The 27,742-nt window shown below is 40.1% G+C and overlaps 1 protein-coding gene and 2 non-coding genes across 3 annotated transcripts in view; all 3 read left to right on the top strand.

The window, feature by feature from the left end:
• The first annotated feature begins 282 nt into the window (after nucleotides 1-282).
• The window catches only part of LOC127417405 (splicing factor 3B subunit 3-like), a 38,019-nt gene continuing 10,559 nt past the window's right edge, over nucleotides 283-27,742 (top strand). Inside the window, exons 1-20 of the mRNA XM_051657440.1 lie at nucleotides 283-416; nucleotides 1,072-1,192; nucleotides 1,411-1,566; nucleotides 1,928-2,098; nucleotides 2,289-2,461; nucleotides 4,651-4,792; nucleotides 5,237-5,349; nucleotides 5,632-5,769; nucleotides 12,586-12,689; nucleotides 13,320-13,485; nucleotides 17,310-17,405; nucleotides 17,538-17,610; nucleotides 19,718-19,869; nucleotides 20,537-20,692; nucleotides 20,777-20,932; nucleotides 21,065-21,208; nucleotides 21,446-21,568; nucleotides 21,656-21,810; nucleotides 23,804-23,978; nucleotides 24,504-24,709. Of these exons, the coding sequence (XP_051513400.1) occupies nucleotides 1,123-1,192; nucleotides 1,411-1,566; nucleotides 1,928-2,098; nucleotides 2,289-2,461; nucleotides 4,651-4,792; nucleotides 5,237-5,349; nucleotides 5,632-5,769; nucleotides 12,586-12,689; nucleotides 13,320-13,485; nucleotides 17,310-17,405; nucleotides 17,538-17,610; nucleotides 19,718-19,869; nucleotides 20,537-20,692; nucleotides 20,777-20,932; nucleotides 21,065-21,208; nucleotides 21,446-21,568; nucleotides 21,656-21,810; nucleotides 23,804-23,978; nucleotides 24,504-24,709 (2,669 nt within the window). The 5' untranslated portion in view covers nucleotides 283-416; nucleotides 1,072-1,122. The remainder of the gene's footprint in view (nucleotides 417-1,071; nucleotides 1,193-1,410; nucleotides 1,567-1,927; nucleotides 2,099-2,288; nucleotides 2,462-4,650; nucleotides 4,793-5,236; nucleotides 5,350-5,631; nucleotides 5,770-12,585; nucleotides 12,690-13,319; nucleotides 13,486-17,309; nucleotides 17,406-17,537; nucleotides 17,611-19,717; nucleotides 19,870-20,536; nucleotides 20,693-20,776; nucleotides 20,933-21,064; nucleotides 21,209-21,445; nucleotides 21,569-21,655; nucleotides 21,811-23,803; nucleotides 23,979-24,503; nucleotides 24,710-27,742) is intronic.
• Nucleotides 5,065-5,141, top strand: LOC127417454 (small nucleolar RNA SNORD111). Its single transcript, XR_007893279.1, has one exon. It is a non-coding gene; the product is annotated as a small nucleolar RNA SNORD111 (small nucleolar RNA).
• LOC127417455 (small nucleolar RNA SNORD111) lies at nucleotides 12,039-12,114 on the top strand. The gene has a single exon (XR_007893280.1). It is a non-coding gene; the product is annotated as a small nucleolar RNA SNORD111 (small nucleolar RNA).

Below are 27,742 nucleotides of genomic sequence, written 5' to 3'. Positions count from 1 at the left end.
AAAAATAAACTTGACTTGAGAGAGAGAGACTTTTGTAAAACTGACGTTTCAAAATCTAGCTTTATTTTCCCTCAGCCAACCTGTTCCGTTCATAAGAACTGTCACTTTGCCACGTTCAAGAGTAAAAAAAGAAAAATAAAAAAATAAAAAACTATAAACATAACATCACATTCCAAAAATAGCAAATAGAATAATAAAACTGTAAAAAAACAAAAAAGTAATCTCGATTTCTAACACGTTTCTACCTAATTCTCTTTTTTTGTGCCGACATTTTCTCTCAGGCGTTTATTTGGCCAGACACAGAACTGCAAAGCCCTCTATCGTTCAAGCGCCGTTTCGAAATAACGAGCGAGAAGGCCAAAGAAATACATGTTTCTCATCTGATTGAAATCTACAACATCCTTGTTGCTATTTCGGTAAACAATTTTCATATATTACCTGAATAACCCAGCCACCATTGTCGTACATAAATCTGTGTTTAAAATGGCAGTTATAACCTTTATTCTCACTACAAAATGTGTTAGCCAACCGGCTAAGATGAATGGATAGCCGGCTAACTCATGCACGTTTTAGTACTAGATTTTGTCTTTATTTGTTGCTTATGTGTAATGCAGTTACGTTAAAATACAGTTACATGAACAATTGCTTTGCAGAATGTTTTATTCATGCTGGTTGACTCGACGGCCGATGTAAAGAGAAACTCAGAAACGTCCTCTCCCTGAACAGTTTCGATATTGTCATAATTAAATATGGTGTTTCTAAAAATACGGAATGTTTAACCCTAAACTTGTGTTTTAAAGCCAGCATACTTAGTTTCTGCACACTAATAATGATATGGTAAATAATTATTTAGTCGCTATAATAAGACTGCGTCTGCTTGGGCCATAAATGTAAAGTTTACCTAGTTCTGCAGTGCTCGAAGCCTAACTTTCGTGGTATTTATGCGAAATACAAATTTTTGTCTTTTAAGCATTCATTTTGCTTTCCTCAGTTTATTTCAGAAGGCCATCTTTGTTTGTCTTCCCCTGTTCTATCTACTTACTAAGGAAACTCTTTGGTATGTGGTTGCAGGTGCTGTTTTAGCTCTTTTGTCCTGAGCCTGAAGGTCCAGCGACAGCAGCCATGTTTCTGTACAACCTGACCCTGCAGCGGGCCACTGGCATCTCCTATGCCATCCATGGCAACTTCTCAGGTATATCACATGGGTCATTTGATTGTTCAGTATAACATGTAGTCCTGAAGAAATCTTTGAAAACAATTTACACCACCTGTATTTGTTGGATTTCTGGATATCTTTATTATAGTCTGAATTTGAACGAAAGTTCTTAACCAAGTTTGTTTTATTTGCTAGAATGAAGCATGTAATTTGGTCATTGTTTTTTTTTGTGGTTTTTTTTTTTGTTTGTTTAGGAACTAAGCTGCAGGAGATTGTTGTTTCCCGTGGGAAGATTCTGGAGCTGCTGCGTCCTGATGCCAACACGGGGAAGGTCCACACACTGCTTACTATGGAGGTGTTTGGCATCATCCGATCCCTTATGGCATTCAGGCTGACGGGTGGAACTAAAGGTGAGTTCAGATCATAACTTTACTGCAGTGGAAGTAGGTATACTGTGGTATTTTCCAGAAAAAAAAAGGAAATAAATTCATCCTCAAATTTTTTTTTTTCATCATCTGAAGGTCCTGTGACTTGTAATCAGAATCGATTTGTATGAATAATTTATACGTAACTGATGTCTTCCGGTCAAGCACGCTGCACACCTAAACACATATGCTTACAAACAAATGAAAACATCAGTCACAGAGGCAGTAGTAGGGTTTTAAATTTCCCTTACATATGGTAAATGTCTTCTGTTGCTTGATAAATGGATTATACAGAATACAGAGATTTGGAGTCATATTAATCTCTTCTCTCATCTTGTAATTTTAGACTATGTTGTGGTAGGGAGCGACTCGGGTCGTATTGTAATCTTGGAGTACCATCCCTCCAAGAACATGTTTGAGAAGATACACCAGGAGACGTTTGGCAAGAGTGGCTGCAGACGCATCGTACCAGGGCAGTTCCTCGCAGTGGACCCTAAAGGCAGAGCTGTTATGATAGGTAAAACTACAGTATTTCTGTATAGTGTAATCAAAAACTCCCTTTTTTCATTGTTTGGAACTTAATGAGTGCAGTAGCAGTTCACAATGCATTAGGAAAGCAGTTAATAAAAATAAAATGCTGCAAAAATAAATTCAAAGCAATATTTTTATATGCATTCTCTTCTCCCATTCTATCTGTATTATTTCAGGTGCCATAGAAAAGCAGAAGCTGGTATACATCCTGAACAGAGATGCAGCTGCCCGCCTCACCATCTCCTCTCCTCTGGAGGCACACAAGGCTAATACACTCGTGTACCATGTGGTTGGAGTGGATGTGGGCTTTGAGAACCCCATGTTTGCCTGCCTAGAGATGGACTATGAGGTCAGGGTCATTCTTGAGAGATTCTCTAGTGGAGGACATCTTTACATTTGGGCCTATTTACACTTGGTCACTTCATGCCCTTTTGAAAAAGCTAATTCCGTTTACACTGTGTCTCTGCTAAACGAATATAAACGTATATAAATCCGATCTTCAATTCCCGCACTATATGCAAATAATTATGCTAATTCCAGGCAGTGAGTTTAAAAGATGTCCTTTATTATTTGATTCCAAGTGACTTTGCCCAACGAGAGTGTGCCTGTGTATAGGCGTGCTGTGTTTTTTCCCTTGGGGCTTCTTGTAGATAAGACAAGTCATGTGTGGCAGCTGTGCTGATGTCAGTGTTTAGTTTGTTTCATCAGCGATCTGCATCAAATGAATGTGGAAAAAAGTTATGTCTCCTACAGCCTGCATTCATTTCTTTCTTTATTATTTACTGCGTGACTGAGCCCTATGCAAATATTCCATGAAAGCTGTTATGTTTCGCATTTTTCCTAAGCTGACGCAACGCTGTTTGGGTGGAGCAAAGTTTACATATGTGGTTTGAACAGCCGGATGCATTTACACTTGACCATTTTCATCTGGAATACAAACCACCTCCTGAAGTGGTTTAAGAGATCAAATTGTAATCCATCTCTAATGCGTTTTGGATGGCATTTATACTAGGGACGTGCGCTACGACTAATTTGACTTTCGTTTAAATGGAAGTTTTGTAACCGAATAGTCGACTAGTCTAAAGAGAAACCAACCTTCAGAAAACAGTAAACAAAACAAAAATATTTTATGCGACCCATTTAAAATACTTAATCTATTCCAAATTCGATGCTAAATTCCACTGAAGGGGCATTAATCTGCGACGTGCTCGCCTTGAATTATGATCATTGTACATTAAATATAGAACGTGACACGCATTCACTGAATCAACGTTAGCGAATATTTAACAGACATATTTATTGAAAACAATTGAATTAATAGTGCAGGATCAATGGAACAACCCTAAAAGCCTGTTCTAAACGGAAATCACAAAGTAAAAGTTACTTAACATATTAAAACAGTCAGGTCATTGTTGAAAATAATTAACAGGTAGGCTAATCCAAATCTACAAGAGAAAAAAACATGATGAAAAGTTGCGTGTATTTCATGACGTGCAGTCATGCTTTAACCATTGATCTAATATGACAGATCATGCTCACAGTAAACTAAACATGACGTGCACACAGAATAAAAGATAGTTTAACCTGTTAAGCAGTCGGCACCTCATAGAAAATAGCATACCTAGTCTAAAACAGTTATTTTCTATTCTACTTACTCAAAAGCATACATTTTTTGATGAGTAAAATTAACACTTCGACATGGTCTGGTGAAACACGGGACTTGACTCACCTGAGGCGGCTATCCTGCGCTTGAAAAAGCCTGCTCAGCGGAAAAATAACGTACAAGCATGCACAGATGTGAAGAAGACTCAAATGTGAAAACATCCTTAGGGACTTTCAAACATTTGGAAAGCTGATTCCCGCACCACCAAAGTGATTTCATAATTACTGAGTTTGCTTATCTAGCAAGAGGATATTTTCCTGCACGCGCCACGAGTGAAAGGGGGAAGAAGCACATGCAGCCTGAGGTGAAATTAAACTCTATCTGCTCCAGAAATCCTCTTTTTTTTTTTTTTTTTTAATATTTGTATTATTAATTATTTAAAATATGTAACATTAATATGACAGTAATTTAAGTGCAGCCTCTAAAAATATAAAGCCAAATGTAAATGTGTAAAAATTATCAGTTTAATGGGGGAAATATTAACCGACTAGTAATTCCAGTGTCGACTAGCAGCATCAGAACCGTTTAGTCGACTAGTCTCGCACATCCCTAATTTATACCTGGTCTTTTCATGATAGGATAGCAATCCAATCAGTGAAGACGCATGAAGTCGCCAAGTGTAAACAGGCTCTCAGTGGTCTAACCAATGTCCAGTTGTGCAAGATACAGAAACAAGCAGCTAGCTGAATGTTCAACAAAGATGAATTGCAAAGTGTATTTAAATGTGTCATAAATCTTGCTACATTATCTTAGTGAAGCAGATTTTATATGATGCATATCAGGCTGCAACTTTTCAAACAGTGATTATGATCATATCACCGTTAATCGCATTTGGTGACACATGGTTCTAACCTGTGGTGTTCAATGGTTTGCAGGAGGCGGATAATGATCCCACAGGGGAGGCTGCAGCAAACACACAACAGACTCTGACCTTCTATGAGCTGGACTTGGGCCTCAACCATGTGGTGCGCAAGTACAGCGAGGCGCTGGAGGAACACGGCAACTTTCTCATTACAGGTGCTGATCTGTCAAAGTGTTAGGCTTTACATACTTATAAGGATTCTCAAGATTCTGTCAAATGCTTGTTTTGCTATACCTTTAGCCGTATTCGTTTGCTGTCTAACACTCGTTTCGTAGCAATTGCTGTCAAGATGATCAGGATTGATGTGATTCACCTACTGTTTTTCACTATAGACTCTCGTTTTGTTTTACTTCTCCCTTTGCATGAATGTAGGTTACCAGCAAGGTTTTCTGTTGAGTTAAAACAAATGTTCTTTTACCTAACTCTTCAGGCAGATATGATGAATCTTCATGTCTCTTCTCTGACTGTTTGGTGAAGAGAATGTTGTGATATCTGATCTTCATGCACTCAGCAAAGAACAAAGTTTCAGAGGAAACTAATTTATCTGAGTATCTTATGGGTTTATATGGTAATCTGATCCTCTTTCCTGTGTGTCATAGTGCCTGGTGGTTCTGATGGACCCAGCGGTGTGCTTATTTGCTCTGAGAACTACATCACCTACAAAAACTTTGGGGACCAGCCAGATATTCGTTGCCCAATCCCACGCAGAAGGGTACGTTTGTTTGGTCTGGAGTTCAGTTTGAGCCCAATACACTGAACATCCATCCACCTGTATGTGTGTAAACAACAAAGAGTTTTGAAATGATGAGCTTTGCATGTCTCTTCTCTGACTTTAACTGGAGACTCATAAAAGTTATCTGATCTTAATATTTGTTGTGTTGGTTATATCTACTCTAATAGACTTGTCTTAGTTTTCAGTTATTGTGCTTACAGATGTGATGACTCTGCTCTTCCCATTCTCATATGATGCTTTTTTTGTTGTTGCATGTAACAGAATGACCTGGATGATCCGGAGCGAGGCATGATCTTTGTCTGCTCTGCCACCCACAAGACCAAGTCCATGTTTTTTTTTCTGGCTCAGACAGAACAGGGAGACATCTTTAAGGTTACCTTGGAGACTGATGAAGAGATGGTGAGAGCACAGATCTAGAGACGTGTTTGGGTCATCTGTCTCTTTAATTAGTTTAGGGATCTGTAGAGGTTTTCAAGAATAGATTTGTTTACATTGCTGTATTTGATATATATTCAGCCTTTAAAGGAGACCTATTATTGCCCTTTTTACAAGATGTAATATAAGTCTCAGGTGTCCTCAGAATGTGTCTGAAGTTTCAGCTCAAAATACCCCATGGATCATTTATTATACCATGTTGTAAATGCCTCTTTTTGGGTGGAATCAAAAACACGCTGTTTTCGTGTGTGTCTCTTTAAATGCAAATGAGCTGCTGCTCCCCGCCCCCTATTGTTATACAGACAGTAAGCGTAAAAATAACGACATAGCTCTGGTCTCCGTGAATACAATCAGAGACAATGGTAACAGACAGTAAGCGTTTTCGGGTTTAAAATTAAAAATAACGACATACCTCTGTTCTCAGTGAATACAATCAGAGACAATGGTAACTTCAGCTGCATTAGCCGTGGAATCAGCTAACAAGCACATTCGGAAAGGTGATTTGCAAACATTCACAAAATATAAAAGTGCAATACTTACATCTTCAGGATATAAAGATGGAACACGAACAGTTGGTACTGATCCATGCTTGAGAATCACATTTTTGGAAAATCCTGCTTTATATTGACCCTCGTTCACAAAGCAGTCTGGTGTAAAATTATTTGCACAAACATACACAAATTTTGGTATGTTTTGGGGCACATTTGCTTCAAAAACAAAACTTGTCCACTGTGTCTTCAGTGGCTCTGATGCCGGGAGTACATGAAGACTCTGTTCACTTTTACAGCCAACAACAGAACACTTATGACGCGTACGAAGCTAAGACATTCTTCTCACCGTAGCTGCTCCAGCGCGGAAAAAATGGCGGACTGTGTGTAGATCACTCATGGGAGGATTTATGATAATAGGGTGGAGTCCGTCAACAGTCGTGGGCGAGGCCTGCTCTAACATGACGTCACGTTAGAGCAGAAATGAAAACCAGTCACCTTGAGACACTGTTTTAGATTAATAGAAATATAAGAAAGAGGAGTGGGTGGACTTTTAACATTATAGGGTGGTTGTGTACACACACTGCCGACTCACATTTATGTTCAAACACCATGTAAAATTGAATTTTGCATAATAGGTCCCCTTTAATAGAATTCAGTGTCTTAATTTACATTTAATTTAGCTATAGTAGATCAATCAAGGCATGTTCTTCCACATTTTATTATGCACCAATATGACAATATGGAAACAGTGATGTTCTAGTTCAAAAATATATGCAGGTAAATATTTTAAGTTACAGTTGAAGTCAGAAGTTTACATGCACCTTAGCCAAATACATTTGAACTCAGTTTTTCACAATTTCTGACATTTAATTGTAGAAAACATTCCCTGTCTTAGGTCAGTTAGGATTGCTATATTAAGAATGTGATATGTCAGAATAATAGTAGAGATTGATTTATTTCAGCTTTTATTTCTTTCATCACATTCCCAGTGGATCAGAAGTTTACATACACTTTGTTAGTATTTGGTGGGATTGCCTTTAAATTGTTTAGCTTGGGTCAAACGTTTTGGGTAGCCTTCCACAAGCTTCTCACAAGAAGTTGCTGGAATTTTGGCCCATTCCTCCAGACAGAACTGGTGTAACAGAGTCAGGTTTGTAGGCCTCCTTGCTTGCACACATTTTTTCAGTTCTGCCCACAAAGTTTTTATCGGATTGAGGTCAGGGCTTTGTGATGGCCACTCCAATACCTTGACTTTGTTGTCCTTAAGCCATTTTGCCACAACTTTGGAGGTATGCAAGGGGCCATTTGGAAGACCCATTTGCGACCGAGCTTTAACTTCTTGGCTGATGTCTTGATGTTGCTTCAATATATCCACATAATTTTACTTCCTCATGATGCCATCTATTTTGTGAAGTGTACCAGTCCCTCCTGCAGCAAAGCACCCCCACAACATGATGCTGCCACCCTCATGCTTCAAGGTTGGGATGGTGTTCTTCGGCTTACAAGCCTCATTCATTTCTCCAAATATAACGATGGTCATAATGGCCAAACAGTTCAATTTTTGTTTCATTAGACCGAGGACATTTCTCCAGAAAGTAAGATCTTTGTCCCCATGTGCACTTGCAAACTGTAGTCTGGCTTTTTTATGGCAGTTTTTCAAATCACAAAATATTGTCAGACAGCCATATACACAAGTGCAATGGTGTGTGAAATTCTTGGGTGCAGTTCCGATCAACATAGCAGTCGTGACAGTGATGAGACGTATACCAATTTACAATAACATCAAATTAACACAACGCAATTTAAAGTCTAATATACACATATTACACACAACACAATATACAAATAATAACATATACTATACAATACACACAATATAGGTACACATTATTCAATAAAAAAAAGTATATATAGAATGTACAGTAGGTTGTATTGTACTGTATTGACATTCAGGCTGTCGGTTGATGGCAAGTTGTTAAGAGAGAATATAATATAATAATAATATAATTTATGACAGTCCGGTGTGAGATATAAGAGTAAGAGTAATAAAGTGCAGTGCTGATGTATTTGATCATGGGAGATCAAGTGTTCAAAAGTCTGATTGCTTGGGGGAAGAAGCTATCATGGAGTCGGCTGGTGCGGGTCCTGATGCTGCGATACCGCCTGTCTGATGGTAGCAGGGAGAACAGCCCATGGCTCGGGTGGCTGGAGTCTCTGATGATCCTCCGAGCTTTTTTCACACACCGCCTTGTATATATGTCCTGGAGGGAGGGAAGCTCACCTCCGATGATGTGTCTGGCAGTTCGTACCACCCTTTTGCAGTGCTTTGCGGTTGTGGGCTGTGCTATTGCCATACCAGGCGGAGATGCAGCCAGTCAGGATGCTCTCTACAGTGCAGGTGTAGAACCGTGTGAGGATGTGGCGGTTCAATCCAAACTTCCTCAGCTGTCTCAGGAAGAAGAGGCGCTGATGAGTCTTCTTCACAATGACTTCAGTGTGGATGGACCATGTGAGTTCCTCAGTGATGTGGACACCCAGGAACTTGAAGCTGCTGACTCTCTCCACTGGTGCTCCATTGATGGTGATGGGACTGTTCTCTGTCTTTTCTTCTGATGTCCACCACAAGCTCCTTTGTCTTACTGACATTGAGGGAGAGGTTGTGCTCCTGACACCAGTGTGTCAGAGTGTGCACCTCCTCTCTGTAGGCTGTTTCATCATTGTCAGTGATCAGACCTACCACCGTCGTGTCATCAGCAAACTTAATGATGGCATTGGAGCTATGTGTTGCCACACAGTCATGTGTGTACAAGGAATACAAGAGTGGGCTGAGAATACAGCCCTGTGGGGCTCCAGTGTTGAGGGTCAATGAGGAGGAGATGTTGCTGCCTATTCTAACCACCTGGCGTCTGCTTGACAGGAAGTCCAGGATCCAGCTGCACAGCGAGCTGTTTAAGCCCAGAGCCCGGAGTTTCTCATCTAGCTTGGAGGGCACTATGGTGTTGAATGCTGAACTGTAGTCTACAAACAACATTCTCACATAAGTGTTCTTTTTTTCTAGGTGGGAGAGAGCAGTGTGTATTGTAGATGCAATGGCATCATCAGTGGAGCGGTTGTTGCAATGGGTCTAGAGAGAGAGGCAGCACAGAGCAGATGTAATCTCTGATTAGTCTCTCAAAGCATTTGCTGATGATGGGGGTCAGAGCAACAGGACGCCAGTCATTTAAGCAAGTGATTTTTGATTGCTTTGGAACAGGCACAGTGGTGGATGTTTTAAAGCATGTGGGGACTACAGACAAAGAGAGGGAAAGGTTGAAAATGTCAGTGAAAACACCAGGCAGCTGGTTCGCGCACGCTCTGACGCGGCCCGGAATGCCGTCTGGGCCTGCGGCTTTGCGGATATTCACCCGTCGGAAGGATCGGGTTACATCCGCTACAGAGACTGAGAGTGAACTAACCTCTGTAGCTTCGGCCGCGAGAGCGGTGTTATTTCCCTCAAAACGAGCATAAAAAGTATTTAGCTCATCTGGGAGAGAGGCAGCGGTGTTCATGGCGGAGTTTTTATTCCCTTTAAAGTCCGTGATGTTAATTCCCTGCCACATGCTTCTAGAGTTGGTGGTGTTAAACTGTCCTTCAGTCTTGTTCCTGTACTGGCGTTATGCTGTTCTGATAGTTTTTTGGAGGGTATAACTGGCTTGTTTATGCTCCTCCGCGTTCCCGGAATTAAAAGCGGAGGTCCGCACATTAAGTGTCGCGTGAACATCGCTATTTATCCATGGCTTCTGGTTCGGATAGATCCGTGTTCTGGTCGGAACAACGTCCTCTACGCACTTTCTGATGAAACACATTACGCTATCAGCGTAAAGCTCGATGCCGTCATCAGAGGCGGACCGGAACATCTCACTGTCCAGGTGATCAAAACAGTCTTGTAGCATAGAGTCTGATTGGTCCGACCAGCACTGGATCGTTCTGAGGGTGGGTACTTCCTGTTTCAGTTTCTGTCTGTAATCGGGCAGAAGCAGAATGGAAGAGTGGTCCAATTTGCCAAATGGTGGGTGGGGGAGGGATTTGTAGCCATCCCGGAAGGGAGAGTAGCAATGGTCCAAAACCCGGTCCCCTCGTGTGTTAACTAATGTGCTGGTGGTATTTTGGTGCGACTGATTTGAAACTGGCTTTATTAAAGTCCCCGGTCACAATGAACGCGGCCTCAGGGTGCGCGGTTTCCTGCTTGCTTATAATCCCATACAGTTCCTTGAGTGCCCGGTCTGTGTCGGCTTGTGGCGGGATATACACGGCAGTGATAATGACCGCTGTGAATTCCCTCGGTACCCAGAATGGTCGACACAGAAGCATGAGAAAATCCAGATCAGGAGAGCAGAAAGACTTGACAGAATGTACGTTCCTCTGATCACACCAGGATTTGTTGATCATAAAACATACACCACCACCTCTGCTTTCACCTGAGAGGTCTTTCGCTCAGTCTGCTCGGTGCACGGAGAACCCCGCGGGTTCAATGGCTGAGTCTGGAATCTCCGCAGACATCCAAGTTTCTCTAAGGCAGATAATGCAGCAGTCCCTCGTCTCTCGTTGGAAAGAGATCCGCATTTTCAGCTCGCAGAGCTTGTTATCCAGAGACTGAATATTTGCCAGTAGAATACTGGGTAGTGGGGGTCGATTTTCACGGCGTCTTACTCTGATGAGAACGCCGACTCTGTTTCCCCTTTTCCTCCTGCGTTTCCGCGGCCGAGCAGCACAGACAAAGGGCTCCGCTTGCGTGTTTGTAAACGGCGGGTTGGCATTGAGGAATTTGAAGTCCGGTTTACGGTGTGAAATTGCTGAACCAATGTCCAAAAGTGTTTGTCTGTCATAGACAATAAGGCAGACAACATCCAAGACAAAAAACATAAGAATTGTAAACAAAACAAACAAAACACTACCATGTGTCGGAGCTCGCAACGCAGCAGCCATACTCGGCGCCATCTTGAGCATTTTTTTGAAGCAGTGGCTTCTTCCTTGCAGAGCAGCCTTTCAGGTTATGTCGATTTTGGACTAATTTTACTGTGGACAGATATTTGTCTACCTGTTTCCTCCAGCATCTTCAAATGGTCCTTTGCTGTTGTTCTGGGATTGATTTGCACTTTTCACACCAAACTACGTTCATCTCTAGGAGACAGAATGCATCTCCTTCCTGAGTGGTATGATGTCTGCATGGTCCCATGGTGTTTATTCTTGCATACTATTGTTTGTACAGATGAACATGGTACCTTCAGGCATTTGAAAATTGTTCCCAATGATGAACCAGACTTGAGGAGGTCCACAAATTTTCTTGGCTGATTTCTTTTGATTTTCCCATGATGTCAAGCAAAGAGGCAAGAGTTTGAAGGTAGTCCTTAAAATACATCCATTTTCTGGAATTGTCCAAGCTGCTTAAAGGCACAGTTAACTTAGTGTATGTAAACTTCTGACTCACTGCAATTGTGTTATAGTAAATTAAAGTGAAACAATCTGTCTGTAAACAGTTGTTGGAAAAACAATACTCGTGTCATGCACAAAGTAGATGTCCTAAATGACTTGCCAAAACTATAGTTTGCTAATATTAAATCTGTGGAGTGGTTAAAAAATTTGTTTTATTGACTTCAACCTAAGTGTGTATAAACTTCTGACTTCAACTGCATATATCTTATTAGATATATATTATGTAGATTAACAGCAAGGTTTTCTGTTGAGTTAAAACAAAGTTCTCTGAGGCTGAAATGATGAATCTTCATGTCTCTTCTCTGACTGTTTGGTGAAGAGTATCTTGTGATATCTGATCTTGCCAGGTAGAGACTTGTGCGAACATTTGAATGATGCAAATTAATCGTTAAATAAGAGTTTTAAATTGATTTATTGAAATAGGAATTAATCAGATGTTTGTATCGGATCGAAAAAAATTAGTCGAGTTGCACACTCTTTAGGAAACTTACTGGCCAAATTAAAAGCACATTGAAATTGTGGTATCCATAAAGTTGCTTGATTTTATAATGGCAGCACAATCATTGCGAATAAAATGTGAATATTCAAAATCTTACCCAGTCTTAGTGTAACATTTTACTGATCAAAGACTAATATTAAAGTGACCTTGTAGTATGCCACTCTGTGCTTTCAAGATGCCAATGAAGTGGTGAAATGTCTGCGACAACCTTGAGAGAGATCTGATCTCAGAATACAGAGAACATAAGAAGTTGGCATTCTGAAATGTGATATGCTGTGTATCTGGATTACTTATTGTTTGTTTGTTTACATCTTTTAGGTAACAGAGATCAGGATGAAGTATTTTGATACCATCCCAGTGGCTACAGCCATGTGTGTTTTGAAGACTGGCTTCCTATTTGTTGTCTCTGAGTTTGGAAACCAGTAAGTTGTATTTCTATTTTTCACATGTTGTTCCAGGTTTGATGATTTTAAATTAGCTTTCTGTCTATTTGAAATATAGGTCTCTGTGGAACAGTAATGGGCGTTTCTCAATCTGTGGCCGTTTTCAGATCAGAATTGGTGTTTTACAACTAGACTATGAAAGTAGGGAATCTCATTGTAGTAATCAGTGGCCGTTTCCAAACCAGGATGTGCATTTCTAGACTATCCAATGAAAGTAAATAATCTCAGTATAGTAGGCAAATCATGTAAAGCAGTTGAAAAACACCCATCCCGGTTTGAAAACGCCCACTGATTGGAAAATGCCATTTTTGTTCTGCTGAGACACAAGTCTTGTTTATTTGGGTACCTGAGTAACTAAACCTAAACACTTCATCTATGGTGGCATTTCCTCAAGTTTCAATACAATAAATTGCTAACTGAAGCTGACATCAAAAAGAGGAATGTGGGAACAGTAGTTTCAGTAGCTTGAAACCTATATTGTGTGAATGTTTCCAGCCTTCTCCAATGCTCTGTTTAACCTGACACTTTTCATGAATCTGCCTGCTGGCATGCACTGGTCAACACAATACTTTTAAAGTATGAATGCACAACTAAATTTTTGTTTTTTAGTTACCTGTATCAGATTGCCCATTTGGGTGATGATGATGAAGAACCAGAGTTTTCCTCTGCCATGCCTCTGGAGGAGGGAGACACATTCTTCTTCCAACCCCGTCCCCTAAAAAACCTGGTACTGGTGGATGAGCAAGAAAATCTTTCGCCCATAATGTCCTGCCAGGTGTGTGAATGTGTTTTTTGCAGTCAGTCTTCAAGCAAAGGGGAATACATTTTAAATCAAACTGATGCTTGAATGGCTACAGGCCTGTGTCTAAATTACTAATGGAAAGTGTTAACAATTTGTCATGAGAACAGATGTTTGGCAGTGAATCACAGCTTGATGACTGTGCAGTTGTGACATGCTTGTTTTCTAGCTACCAAATAGCTGTTTTTTTGTTAAATCAGACATCAGTATGGGTAATGGGGCATGTTACCATTTTAGACGTAATGTTTTGCCACAATGCCTCTAATCCTATCTATCCCTCAAGTCAGGGCTCCAGACTAAAAAAATGACTAAGGAGCCATTGGCTCCTAAACTGAAACATTAAGGAGCCAAATGGCTGTTTTTATTCGCCAAATCACAGAATTGCTCGATTTATATAGAAACAGTATACAGTATATAGTTGAGAAGATAAGTTTGCATTCCCTTTTGTCTCAAATGTTCACACCCCTTTCATAATTTATACAAATATAAGAGAAGATTTTTTTTTTTATTGAATACTGCTCTTCACAATCTACATTACAGATAATTACATAATGTATAGTATGCATATGTTAATTTGTTTTCTCCCCAATTTGGAATGCCCAATTCCCAATGCGCTCTAAATCCTCATGGTGGCGTAGTCGTGCGGAGGACGAATCTCAGTTGCCTCCGCTTACGAGACCGTAAATCCTAGCATCTTATGTGGCTTGTTGAGCGCGTTACCGCCGAGACGTATCGTGTGTGGAGGCTTTGCCCCATTCTCCGCGGCATCCACGCACAACTTGCCATGCGCCCCACCAAGAGCGAGAAGCACATTATAGGGACCACGAGGACGCTCATGTTACTCTACCCTCTCTAGCAACCGGGCCAATTTGGTTGCTTAAGAGACCTGGCTGGAGTCACTCAGCACACCCTGGATTCGAACTCGTGACTCCAGCGGTGGTAGTCAGCGTCTTTACTCTCTGAGCTAGTTTGTTGTCTTGTTGAGCATCAATTAATGTTTTCCCTCATTTGTCCTAAGTGTCAAAAGCTTGATCTCATATATATATATTTCATCTTTATTTTACAGAGAAAATATTCAACAGAGAAAAAAATTGCAAAAAAGTTATATTACAATTAGTGGTCGGTATTCTAACTTTTTTAAATTATCGCATCGGCTGATAAAGTTTTTTTTTTTTTTTCTTAAAGGTGCTGAAAATCATCTGCTTGCATGTGAAGTGACTGAGACATGTATACGACCTGTCACGGTTTTTGTTGTTACGTGTCATCGTGTTACTACAGTAATAGACCACTTAAAAGGTCATTTAAAAGGTCCGCATATCAGAGGCGCGGCACACGTTTTTGAGCCCGTTTCATTCACCCTCTCTCTCCTCAACAGTTCCCTGTAACTTTTAACTGTCTTACCTAATGATAAGGCAAATATCAAAACTAATATCATATACTATCTGCTAATATACACATCTGTTTAAACAGATGTAATACACAAACCTCACACAACTTGAGCAGATCCAGCATCCTGTGGCGTGCTCCGTTATTTCCCTCTAAAGCACGTATTCTATCAGCCTCTCCTCAGCAGTTTCCTGTCATTTAACTTTCTTTTGTAATGATAAAAGTCAAATATTAATAAAACTTTTATTATATACCGTTTGCAAGTATGCAGATATCTCATTTAAACAGATTCATGAACCTCAATAAAATTCAGCGTTTTCTTCCCGTCGAGCGCTCATCTAATATTTTCTTCTGAAGTGCGTATTCTTAAGCCAGAATCAAAACTTCAGGATCAAAAGTTCCTCTGATTCCCAAATCATGATGGTCAGGACAATCATGACAATCCAAGCAGGCGATCCAGGCCATTTAAACTGTCAGGAGATTGCTACTCGCGTTGGATGCGCACGAGCGTGTGAGTGCAACCAATGTCTTTCTAGCAAGTCAGTCCACTGTCGACCCTGTTTGGAACGCTCTTGGGAGGCTATTTCCAGTCATGACAGTGCAGCTCCAATCTACTTGAATGGGGAAAGACCGAAATCTCCAAAATAGTTGGTCAAGATTATGATCAATGAACATATTTCAAATCAGCAGTAAACTCTGACAACACTGGTATCATAAATGGTGCTTCTTTACCTGAGATTACGCAAAAAAACAAAAAACAATTTCCCCATCTTTTATAGCTAATTCGCATGCGCGTTCTCGAGTTGATTGACAGGTGATTTCTGTATCTAAAAGTTGATTGGCTCTTTTACCTCTAAGGCGGGACTTACTATCTACATCCGTTGACCGTTGGCTGCAGTTGGGCGTTCTGATATATCCCATTCATTTTAATAGAAGTGGCCCATCTCTGATAAATAGATTCTGGTGCAACTTCAAGTTACAAGCTCTTCACTTGTGCTATAAGAAAATGTCTTATTCACTATGCATTCTATGTACAGTTGGTTTGATTCTGTATTTTTTGAGAAAATGTGATTGCTAACGTGGACATGCCATCCATGGTTGCTGGACTACTGTGTGTACTGTTATGTCTTTCTTCCTAATATATTAACAATTGCTAAACTAAACAGAAATCAGAAGAAACTGCTATCTACCATTTAAAATACAGTAGTTTTTTTATTCTTTACAAATGTAAAGTTTTGTGTAAAATTGAGTAAATAGTGCTAAATAAGAGTTTATTTATTTTTAGCAGTTTTATGTTTTTGTTATTGACTATATTAAATTGTGATATATCGACATTGTATCGGCCACCCTGCTCACTAGATATCGGCATTGGCCATTAAAAACCCCATATTGGTCGACCGCTAATTGCAATAACAATCACATACCATGTTTTTTATATAATGATTACAACAATAATTTTCAAAGTAATGACAACCTCTGATTTCAAATGGAGAACATAAATGACTAGGGAGTCATTGCATGAATGTAATCTTCCATTTTAAACTAGACCTACAGTTAAACGGTGTTGTTTAATAGGCTAAAGTCAAATAGTTCACTGGAATAGGCGTTCTCATTCTCAGGAAAGTGCAAAACAATAAATGCATCGCTGCAATTACGGAGTCCATCCCGAATGCCATCAGAATTATGTTTCGTCGGTCTCTAGATTATAGCAGCTGCCTCAGGAAACACCTGCTGACAGAGCTGACATGTTTTACAGTGAGCACATCTGCAGCTTATCTTGCAGCAAATTACACATAAATCTCATCAATGTTCACATTGTCACCCGGCACAAAGCTATTTAAGTCGCGTTTGTTGTGACGAGTACTTTGCACTACGGGTGTCTATTCATTAACGCAAAACTTTTTTACTCTAATGGTGTCACGAGATAATTAATTTACACAGAGCTGTAATCACGTAAATGATGATTCATAGCGAAATAAAGTTTAATAAAAAATTGTTTTATATATAATTTAGGGAATTTTAAACCAGTGGATCTCGTTAAAAACTGTGCTGGCATACGGTGGCCATTCTGATATACTGCCAGTCATTCAATTGGAACATGAGCATCTACTTGAACGGCAACTTTACAAGACTAATAAACAGCCAACAGAGAATAAAATTAAACGGTCATATTTCCAACATGCACTCATCCACACTGCTGCAATTGCCGTCTTGCGTGCAATTTTAGAAACTCCTGCTAGATGGCGACAGTTATCAGTGGATCCATTATTAAAAAAACGATATCTGATTAAAGAAAAATGCTTTCATATTGGAAAAATATTGGAAAATCGGATTCAGTCGATCTCTACCCTCAAGTATTTTTTTAAATTTAGCAGTAAGTGCTGATAAACTAATAGAAAATTGCTTTTCTACAGATTGCTGATTTGGCTAATGAAGACACCCCACAGCTGTATGTGTCATGTGGCAGAGGACCCAGATCTACACTGAGAGTTCTGAGACACGGACTGGAGGTTTGTGTTAAAAATCAAGTTTCCGTGATAGTTTTCACAACATGGAACTTTGACACCTGCCCTGTGCAGCTTGTGTGGTTTTACACTTTAGCTTTCCGGAGGATGTGTTCAAGTGTGTGCATGTCTTTTTAGGTGTCAGAAATGGCCGTTTCTGAACTGCCCGGTAACCCCAATGCTGTGTGGACTGTCAGGAGACATGTGGAAGGTAAAAGACATCCACTCGCATATGTTTTGTGTGTGTGTGTGTGTGTGTGTGTGTATACATACACAACAGTTAGTTCTGGTCCTCGAATCTGATTGGATGAGAGACATTCCATGAGAACTGATGGTCTGACATCATCAGCACTCTGACGCTTCACTGTGTGTATCACTCCGCTTGTGTTCATGCCGTTCTAAGCTAAAGTGTAAGAGCAGTGCAGATGTGTTAAGAGCTACAGTTTGCCTATTTTTACATGTATTATTTTGAAATTATATATGTTAGCCAGCAGATAGTGGCAAAAGATCATTTTTGTGTGTAATATGAGCCAGTTAGTTGACGTGAAGTGAATCCGCGTCAGCCAGTGTTTACATACAGCACTCCGTGATCGCTTGTATTGCTACTACTAAAGCTAGGAAATAGTTTTAAACGGCTTTAAACGAACAACTTTACGGCTCATCAGAGCTGAGAAACACAACAGGCTGATTAATTGCACAAACTCAAGGTGCTTACCTCTTACCGGAGTTTCCACATTGGAGTGGACACATTGTTTAAAATGGTGGAGGATATTGTGGTTTCTATAGTGAATGATTCTTGCGCACCTGCTACCGCGAAATAGGGAGAAATACCCCTGCTTGGACAGCTTCTTTTCCACTGAGAAAGCTGATCTTCAAAAAGCTGACAGCATCTCTGCTTGGGTGTGGCAACAGGTGATCGCACATGCTCCGTCTCTCTCACTCTCACACACACACACACACACACACACATCCATCCATCCTTGTTTATCCAATAACTTGTTAGAAACCGCACAAGCCGTGATACTATTTCTGAAGTGAAATTTTTGAGTTACTAACGCTTGGACGCATCATTTGGTTTGAACCAGCAATGGCAGATTCTGATCTGCCGCGTAATTAAGTAATTCCAAGCACAAATGTGTTTTTATGACCGTACTCAGTTTTTCCAAATTTGTTTACATTTACTTTTTCATTGAACTGTTGTATATAAGCAATATCACACTCGCAATCATGCTATGTGGCCCTAAATCAGCACTGCTGTGATTACCTACGGCACTCGGCCTTTGGCCGAATCACAGCAGTGCTGATGTAGGGCCATATCGTACTCTTGCTCGTGTGATATTGCATATATGTGTGTGTGTGTGTGTGTGTGTGTGTGTGTGTGTGTTAGAATGTATGCATGCTTGAACATACAGTATATACTGCTGTCCTAAATAAGGTTGACAAGATTGATATTAGTGCAAATCTTTAGCTGGAAAATTAGACATTTTGCCATCTCACTTCTTCCTCAACAGGAAGGAAATGTAGGGAGGTGTTAACTCCATTTAAGGCTCTGGCTAACGACTGCAGGAGTGTAGGTGTTAAGGGAGGGCGATATGATCAAAAATGTATTTTACAGCATAAGTAGTCTTTTATTACTGTAACAATCTACATCACAACATAGGTGTTCTTTGTGAAAGTTCAACCCAAAATGTTTTATATATTAAATGTAAAAATTTATTTTCTGATAATGTAGTGGATTTAATACTTCACAAACTGAAGGAATTTCAGATCTTTATTGGAGCTTGAATATGGATGCAAACCAAAAGATTATTCATAACAAATAAGCCTGGTGTCAGTACCGAGTTTGCTGCTTCACATTATGTAACATTTATGTAAAAACAACAGACTCCAGATAGTTCTCAGAAATCATGTGATTTGCTATTAGGTTTTTGGCCTGTGCGTGCTGCCTGTTCTCTGTAGGGTTTAGACTCTGGTCTGCTTACAAGAGTGTTTGAGAGAATCACTTTCATTTTGACTTTGCATTCTTGTGAGAGCTAAGCAAATAGTGAAATACTGTTTCATTCTCAATAGGGGCTTATTCACTTACTGCAGGTTGTTTGCATAGTTTTATAATGTTACTTAAACATCCTTTCATCTCTTAAGAGAATAAATACAACCTTTGAAGGAAATATACACAAGCCAGTGTGCACTGTTGGACCAATGATTAATTTTAGATATTTGTCATCTTGCAATGTTGTTACATGTGATTACATATCCCACATGTGGCAAAAGATTTCAACCAAAGAATTGCTTGATCATGGTGGGTTTCCTGTTCACAGATGAGTTTGACGCCTACATCATTGTGTCCTTTGTTAATGCCACCCTGGTGCTGTCCATCGGAGAAACAGTGGAAGAAGTGACAGACTCTGGATTCCTGGGCACAACACCCACCCTGTCCTGCTCGTTGCTAGGGGAAGATGCACTCGTACAAGTGAGCGACGTCTCGTATAAAATTCATACAAAATGCCTTCCAAAACCCATTTTAAAGTTTGTTAGTGGCTTGTTGTAAATCAAACTCCCTTGGGCTATCATCACCATTGTCTGACTTCTCAATGACCATGTTTACAAACACATCATTTTCTATACTCTGGTTAAGTCATTATTCTGAAAAGACATCAGACCTGCATGCTCCACAGCTATTGAAATACTCATGTAATCATATTTTACATATCATTAATGTAATTCAGCACATCAGTTAAAATTATCTTTATTTGGACATGCGCAAATATAAATGAATCTTCATTTATGGTGAATTTTCGATTTAAGGTGTAAGTATGACCCCATATTCTGATTAATACAGGTAAATGCCAACTGTCTAATTCAACTTCTAGAAACCGGAATGTTTGCTTAATGTGCTTTTAGCAATCAGTTTAATGCATTTACATGACACTTGCTTAACCAGAATATGACCATTCTGATTAATATTGGAGTATTCTTTGTGCATTTAAAAACACAGTCACTGTTCTTGCCTATATCCAAGTATGTAAAAAAACAAAAAAAAAACAAACACCTTGCCATATGTCCATAAAAAGATCTATCATTCTTTTTATGTATTATCCCACATGGTTTCCACTGTTTTGTTGCATTTGCTGTAACAGGTCTACCCTGACGGGATCCGTCACATCCGTGCGGATAAGCGAGTCAATGAATGGAAGACTCCAGGGAAGAAGACAATCGTCCGTTGTGCTGTCAATCAGAGGCAGGTGGTCATTGCTTTGACTGGAGGAGAGCTTGTCTATTTTGAGATGGACCCGGTATGGATGTTTTACTCTCCCAGTTTCAATATTTAGTTTGAAATGTCCTGTCTGTTTAGATTCTCCTACCCTCTCTTCCCATAGTCTGGGCAGCTCAATGAATATACAGAGAGGAAAGAGATGTCTGCAGATGTGGTGTGCATGAGTTTGGCAAACGTGCCCCCTGGTGAGCAGCGCTCTCGTTTCCTGGCTGTCGGGTTGGTGGACAATACAGTCCGCATCATTTCCCTGGATCCATCAGTAAGATGCTAATTGATCTGCATTAATTTTTCATTCTGCTGACTTGGGCATCCTTAACCCACCAAATGCTTATGGTAACAGTCATTTTGATGTAGATTTGTGTATGAAGTGTGTAATTTCTTTGTTGCACAGGACTGTCTGCAGCCATTGAGTATGCAGGCTCTTCCAGCTCAGCCGGAGTCTCTTTGTATCGTGGAGATGGGTGGAGTGGAAAAGCAGGATGAACTTGGAGAAAAGGGCACCATCGGCTTCCTCTACCTCAACATTGGGCTACAGGTAAGAAACTCACTATTTTATTCTTAAACCTGTATGACTTTCCTCTGTAAAACAAGGCAATTTTAGGCAGTCTCTAGTAAATTTTTGTATTGTATGGTAAGAAAATGCAATGAATGCGAATGATGACTGAGGCTACCAGTCTTCCTAAAACTTTAATGTTCCATGTGCTTCTCTCTCTCGTCTTGTTGAAATGGATTCACAGCTTGAGTTATACCCTAATTACTTATTTTGTTTTAGAACGGAGTGTTACTGCGTACAGTCCTGGACCCAGTAACCGGAGACCTGTCTGATACTCGTACCCGTTATCTCGGTTCTCGTCCTGTGAAGCTTTTCAGAGTCCGGATGCAGGCACAAGAAGCTGTGAGTCATCCCAAGGTTTCGTGTTGGGTAAAGATTTTCTCACAGTATGCCAGTTTGCTGACTTCGTGTGACCTTTAACCACTGCAGGTTCTGGCCATGTCCAGTCGCTCTTGGCTGAGTTACTCTTATCAGTCTCGTTTCCACCTGACCCCGCTGTCATATGAAACTCTGGAATATGCTTCAGGATTTGCGTCCGAGCAGTGTCCTGAGGGAATCGTTGCCATCTCCACCAACACACTGAGGTAAACATGCACATACTGTACATACACTGCATAACATCAACTTTGTATTTACTGTTTAAGCTTTCGAACTGTGCACACATTTCCTTGAAAAATGTAATTCTATACAGTGTTTCCCCCAGGTTTTTTTCCAGCTTAAAATGACCTTAGAATTGTTATAGATGGGTTATTTGTGTGTTCCCTATGTGTGTGTGTATTTACAGGGAGCTTTTGACATTTGAAGGGTTCTGGAAGCCCAGATAGCTGTAGTAATAACTGTAAAAAATAATGAAATGCCTCAACGCTGAAAATTACTTGCACAATTTTTTTATTAAACATAAATACAAATAGATATAAACATGTTTAACAGAACATACACGTATAACAACTGTCAACACTTAATCACTACACTCTACCACAGACTCCCTTCTCAAAACTGCCAAGCTTTTATACATTTACACCCAAAAGAAACATCATTAGCTTAAGGTGACTAGTTTTCATCCCTACTTTTGCTTTTCTGACTTCAGCTACTCCATGGTCACTAATATCGTCCTTTCTTTTTTTTAATGAGCCAGTCTTTCAGACTCATCTTAAAATTCAAATATTATTTGACTAACAGCAAGATAAGAAATTTACACCCCATATCTGGGGTTATTAAACTTTCTCTGCCCAGGACCCAACTTTGACATTTTGTGTTTACCTGGGACCCACACTTTCAACTGTGGGTTCTTAACTGTGTAACAAGGCCTGTTTTTACTACATCCATTAATTTACTCATGTTTTTTTGTTTTGTTTTTTTTTTTGTTTACTAAAGCATTTCTAATTCAGACAGACTTTTACAGAAATCATAATGATTCTTTCACAGACTCCAAAAACAAACGTGCACGCTCAAATTGTACAAATAAAGAAAAAAAAATCTGTTGAAATTGAAAAGTTGCATCCAGTTTAAACGAATCGTATTTACCATGTACCATGAAAACCATAGTTCTGCCAAAAATACCACAATGACTACAGTTATTGTTAATAAATAATATACTGTGTGTGTGTGTGTATATAGCTTTTTCGCAGGTGATACCATATGTATGTCAAGTTTTATAGTAGGCCTGCTAACAATAATTGCAGTAAATATGATATTTTGGTAGAAACTATGGTTGCTATGGTAAAAGGATCTCACATTTTTGAGTCAAAATTTCAACAGAACAGATCAGTAAATTAGTGTCAAGCTGACTATTATTTGTCATACTGATGTCTCTTTCTGCTTATTTAGGATTGAACTAAAAAAAATTAACTGCCTGACACAACAGTACAGAGTGATTGTTTGTAAGCAACTTGTTCCACTTTGATAGTCAATACTTGCATATTTCTGTTTTTGTTTTTTTAAACATTTAAGTTAGTAACTTTTTCTGACTTTTCTGAATAATTGCTTTGTCTTGTTCTACCTTTTCGTTGCTTTTTCACGAGCTGGTGCTGCTGAGAAAGATGATGCCATCTGATATTGTTATTAAAAGAAACTCATTGCTTTGAACTTGCCCACATAACGCATTGTCGCTCTTTCTGATACTTAAAAAAAAATGGTCTATTCAAAACTGACTTATTTGCCATCTTTCTGTTTGGTGGGTGAATATGGATTGTTGGTCCAAACCATTACTGGAAGTGGTTTGGAAATGGTCATTATTTTTGTAATATCATGAAGTGCCACTAGTGGTGCAGAAATTATACACTACAGCTTTAAGTTGGTTAAATATTTTCTAAAGTCTTTTTTTTTATTTATTTTTTTTATTTTTATTTTGAGGCCTGCACTAGTGGCCCCTCTGAAGCTGGATACTTTAACTTATTTCTAAATGACTTGTGATATCACTGATGTGTGAGGGGTCAGTCGCCGTTGTGTCTTTTTATGATATTCCAAGTCTGATTTTCTGCCAAGTTACAGTCAGGAAACTGGGAGGCTTTGACTTCCTGGCTTTTAATAACTAATCTAATCTTATCTGTCTTATCTTTTACTTATTCCCTCCCTCAGGATTTTGGCTCTAGAGAAACTGGGTGCCGTATTTAACCAGGTGGCATTCCCACTGCAGTACACGCCTCGCAGGTTTGTCATCCACCCAGAGACCAACAACTTGATCCTGATTGAGACGGACCACAACACCTACACTGAGGCCACCAAAGCTCAGCGCAAGCAGCAGATGGCGGAGGTCAGTGAAACTGCCCTTAACATGGCAACGTAGAGAAACAACGCTTTTGTCCCCCCCTCTCTTTTCATTTCCTCTGAAATTTTCTCTGTCTCCCTGTCAGTGTCTTGAGTCTGACTCATATGTTAATTTTTTCAGTGAAATCACTATCTGAGTGGTAATTAAACTGCTTTCTTTCCAGAAGTTGTCAATGTCTGTGTTGCTGTTTTGTGGCTGCCCAATCATGACTCTTGTTTCCATGGGTAATTCCACGTAGATGAGCTGTAAAAGTGACAATTACGATTAAATATGAAAGCCGTTGGTACTGTGGTAGATGCTTCTATTGAAATAATATTGATGCAGCTATGCTGATGTTTGAAAGCATCTCCAGAAAGAATAAACAGTCAGTCCACAAACTGGTAAAAAATGAATGCTTAAGTTTCTGAATGCATTGCATAATAATTGTAACATTCTTTCCTGTTTATGTCAAAATGTCTCCATAGCTTTTCAAGTATCTTTTAAACGAAAGTTATTTTCTGTGCACTGTAGGAAATGGTGGAGGCTGCGGGAGAAGATGAAAGGGAGCTGGCTGCAGAAATGGCAGCAGCCTTTTTGAATGAGAGCCTTCCAGAAGCTATCTTTGGGGCACCTAAGGCGGGCTCTGGGCAGTGGGCCTCACTGGTACGCATGATCAACCCCATCCAGGGCAACACATTGGACCTGGTGCAGCTGGAGCAGAACGAGGCAGCCTTCAGGTGAGGGAGGTTGAGAGAGAGAATGATGGATTAAAGGGGATTTATAATATCAACCTTGGTCTTCTAAAGAGATTGATGTACTATGCGCAGATTCACAATGCAAAGCTCCCTCCTCAGTCCACCTTGACCATTTTCACAATTTAGAGTGTTAAACAGTTTTCTGACCAGATGTGATGCAATAAGGCATGAAAGCGGTCTCTTCCATGTAAATCAGTGTTGTCCATACCAGTCGTGACAAGCAAGTGTACATTTGGGAAATTTTTTTTTTTTTTTTTTTTATATATTGTTACTTCTGTGGTTTTGTGTCAGGTAACCCAGCCCACCTTGATATCTTATTGGTCCTAATTCCTGCTCCACATAACTAACTGTATGTTAAAGATTAAACATGGTCTGATTGATTGGTATTTACTTTTTTTTTTCTTCGTTTAAGTGTACTGTGGACATACAGTGGAACATTATTGCACCTGTTTAGGACAGAATCATGCTTAATCAGTTATGTCAGAATCATGAGTGCATGTAAAATATGACTGCCCATGTTGACATCAATGCATATTCAGTATTTGAATTGCCCCGCCCTGATAAACTGCAGTGTGAACTACTCCAGTACTCGGGTAAGCTAATCTCACAGCAGGGCACTAAAAAGCCTTAAAGGAACAATTTTAATTCATTTAATTAAAGAGAGGATGGAAAAAGTTCATGTAAACCTACATTCCAATTGACCCTTCGCTAAGCTCTGCCGCCCTTGACTACTGTTGCTCACTCTGACAAGTTTTGCAGAACTTCCCATAGTAATGAATGGGAGATTGCGTGAGGTTTTTGGCAAAATATTCTCAGAAACTGAATTGACAATATTCTTACGTAGGCTTGAATGAAGACTGACATTGTAATGCATATTTATCTGATGTTTTTGTTAAAGACAGGGTATCCGCAGGTCAATAAAAAATATTAAAAGGTATTAAATCAATTTGGTGAAAAATAAGGCCATTAAAAATTATTACATTTTAAATTACAATACACAATGTATTTTTATTTTTTTTACATTTCCCTCCTTGGGTCGTAAGGTTGAATGAAAACCTTACGAATGAAAACCTTTCACGTTTCGCAGATAGCAGAGAATAGAGTGGGCGCATGGTTTTCACGTGTACGTTCAGTGCCAAAGTCTTTCTAGCAAGTCAGTCCACTGTCTAAATCTCAAATGGTTGGTCAAGATTGTGATCAAAGAATATAAACTCAACAAAAAATAAACACCCTCTCACTTTCAACTGCTTTTATTTTCAGCAAACATAACATGTGTAAATATTTGTATGAACATAAAAAGATTCAACAACTAAGACATAAACTGAACAAGTTTCACATACATGTGACTTACAGAAATGGAATAATGTGTCCCTGAACAAAGGGGGGGTCAAAATCAAAAGTAACAGTCAGTATCTGGTGTGGCCACCAGCTGCATTAAGTACTGCAGTGCATCTCCTCCTCATGGACTGCACCAGATTTGCCAGTTCTTGCCCAACTCTTCTATCAAGGCACTTGCAAGTTCTCTGACATTTCTGGGGGACTGGCCCTAGCCCTCACCCTCCTATCCAACAGGTCCCAGATGTGCTCAATGGGACTGAGATCCGGGCTCTTTGCTGGCCATGGCAGAACACTGACATTCCTGTCTTGCAGGAAATCACACACAAAACGAGCAGTATGGCTGGTGGCTGTCATGCTGGAGGGTCATGTCAGGATGAGCCTGCAGGAAGGGTACCACATGAGGGAGGAGAATGTCTTCCCTGTAACACACAGCATTGAGATTGCCTGCAATGACAACAAGCTCAGTCCGATGATGCTGTGACACACCGCCCCAGACCATGACGGACCCTCCACCTCCAGATCGATCCGGCTCCAGAGTACAGGCCTCGGTGTAACGCTCATTCCTTTGACTATAAACGCGATTCCAACCATCACCCCTGGTGGGACAAAACTGCGACTCGTCAGTGAAGAGCACTGTTTGACAGTCCTGTCTGGTCCAGCGAAGGTGGGTTTGTGCCCATAGGCGACGTTGTTTCTGGTGATGTCTGGTAAGGATCTCTCTTACAACAGGCCTACAAGCCCTCAGTCCAGCCTCTCTCAGCCTGTTGCGGACTGTGTGAGCACTGGTGGAGGGATTGTGCATTCCTGGTGTAATTCGGGCAGTTGTTGTTGCCACCATCCTGTACCTGTCCCGCAGGTGTGATATTCGGATGTACCGATCCTGTGCAGGTGTTGTTACACATGGTCTGCCACTGCGAGGACGATCAGCTGTCCTTCCTGTCTCCCTGTAGCGCTGTCTTAGGCATCTCACATTACGGACATTGCAATTTATTGCCCTGGCCACATCTGCAGTCCTCATGCCTCCATGCAGCATGCCTAAGGCACGTTCACACAGATGAGCAGGGACCCTGGGCATCTTTCTTTTGGTGTTTTTCAGAGTCAGTAGAAAGTTTTTAACTGTGACCTTAATTGCCTACCGTTTGTAAGCTGTTAGTGTCTTAATGACCGTTCCACAGGTGCATGTTCATTAATTGTTTATGGTTCATTGAACAAGCATGGAAAACATTGTTTAAACACTTAGAGATCTGTAAAGTTATTTGGATTTTTACAAAATTATCTTTAAAATACAGTGTCCTGAAAAAGGGACGTTTCTTTTTTTGCTGAGTGTATTTCAAATTAGTAGTAAAATCTGACAACACTGGTATCATAAATGGTGCTTCTTTACAAAATATTATGCTAAAAAACTACATTTTCCTGGCTTGTATAGCTAATGCGCATATGCGTTTTAGAGTTGATTGACAGGTGATGTCTGTATCTAAAAAGTGATTGGCTCTTTTAACTGTAAGGCGGGACTTAACTTTCTACATCCGTTGACTGTTGGGCGCTCAGAGCTCCTTGGTTGAGCGTTCCAAATTCTCCCATTAATTTTAATAGAAGTGGCCCGTCTCTGCTAAATATTCTCTGGTTCAGTGTACATATTCGCTGGTCCCGTGAGTGCTGCTCCGGGGCTCGAGATAT

The sequence above is a fragment of the Myxocyprinus asiaticus genome, chromosome 26, assembly GCF_019703515.2.
Source record: "Myxocyprinus asiaticus isolate MX2 ecotype Aquarium Trade chromosome 26, UBuf_Myxa_2, whole genome shotgun sequence".
Taxonomy (NCBI): domain Eukaryota; kingdom Metazoa; phylum Chordata; class Actinopteri; order Cypriniformes; family Catostomidae; genus Myxocyprinus; species Myxocyprinus asiaticus.
Note: the sequence above shows the minus strand (reverse complement) of the source record. Positions and strands in the feature narration are given on the sequence as shown.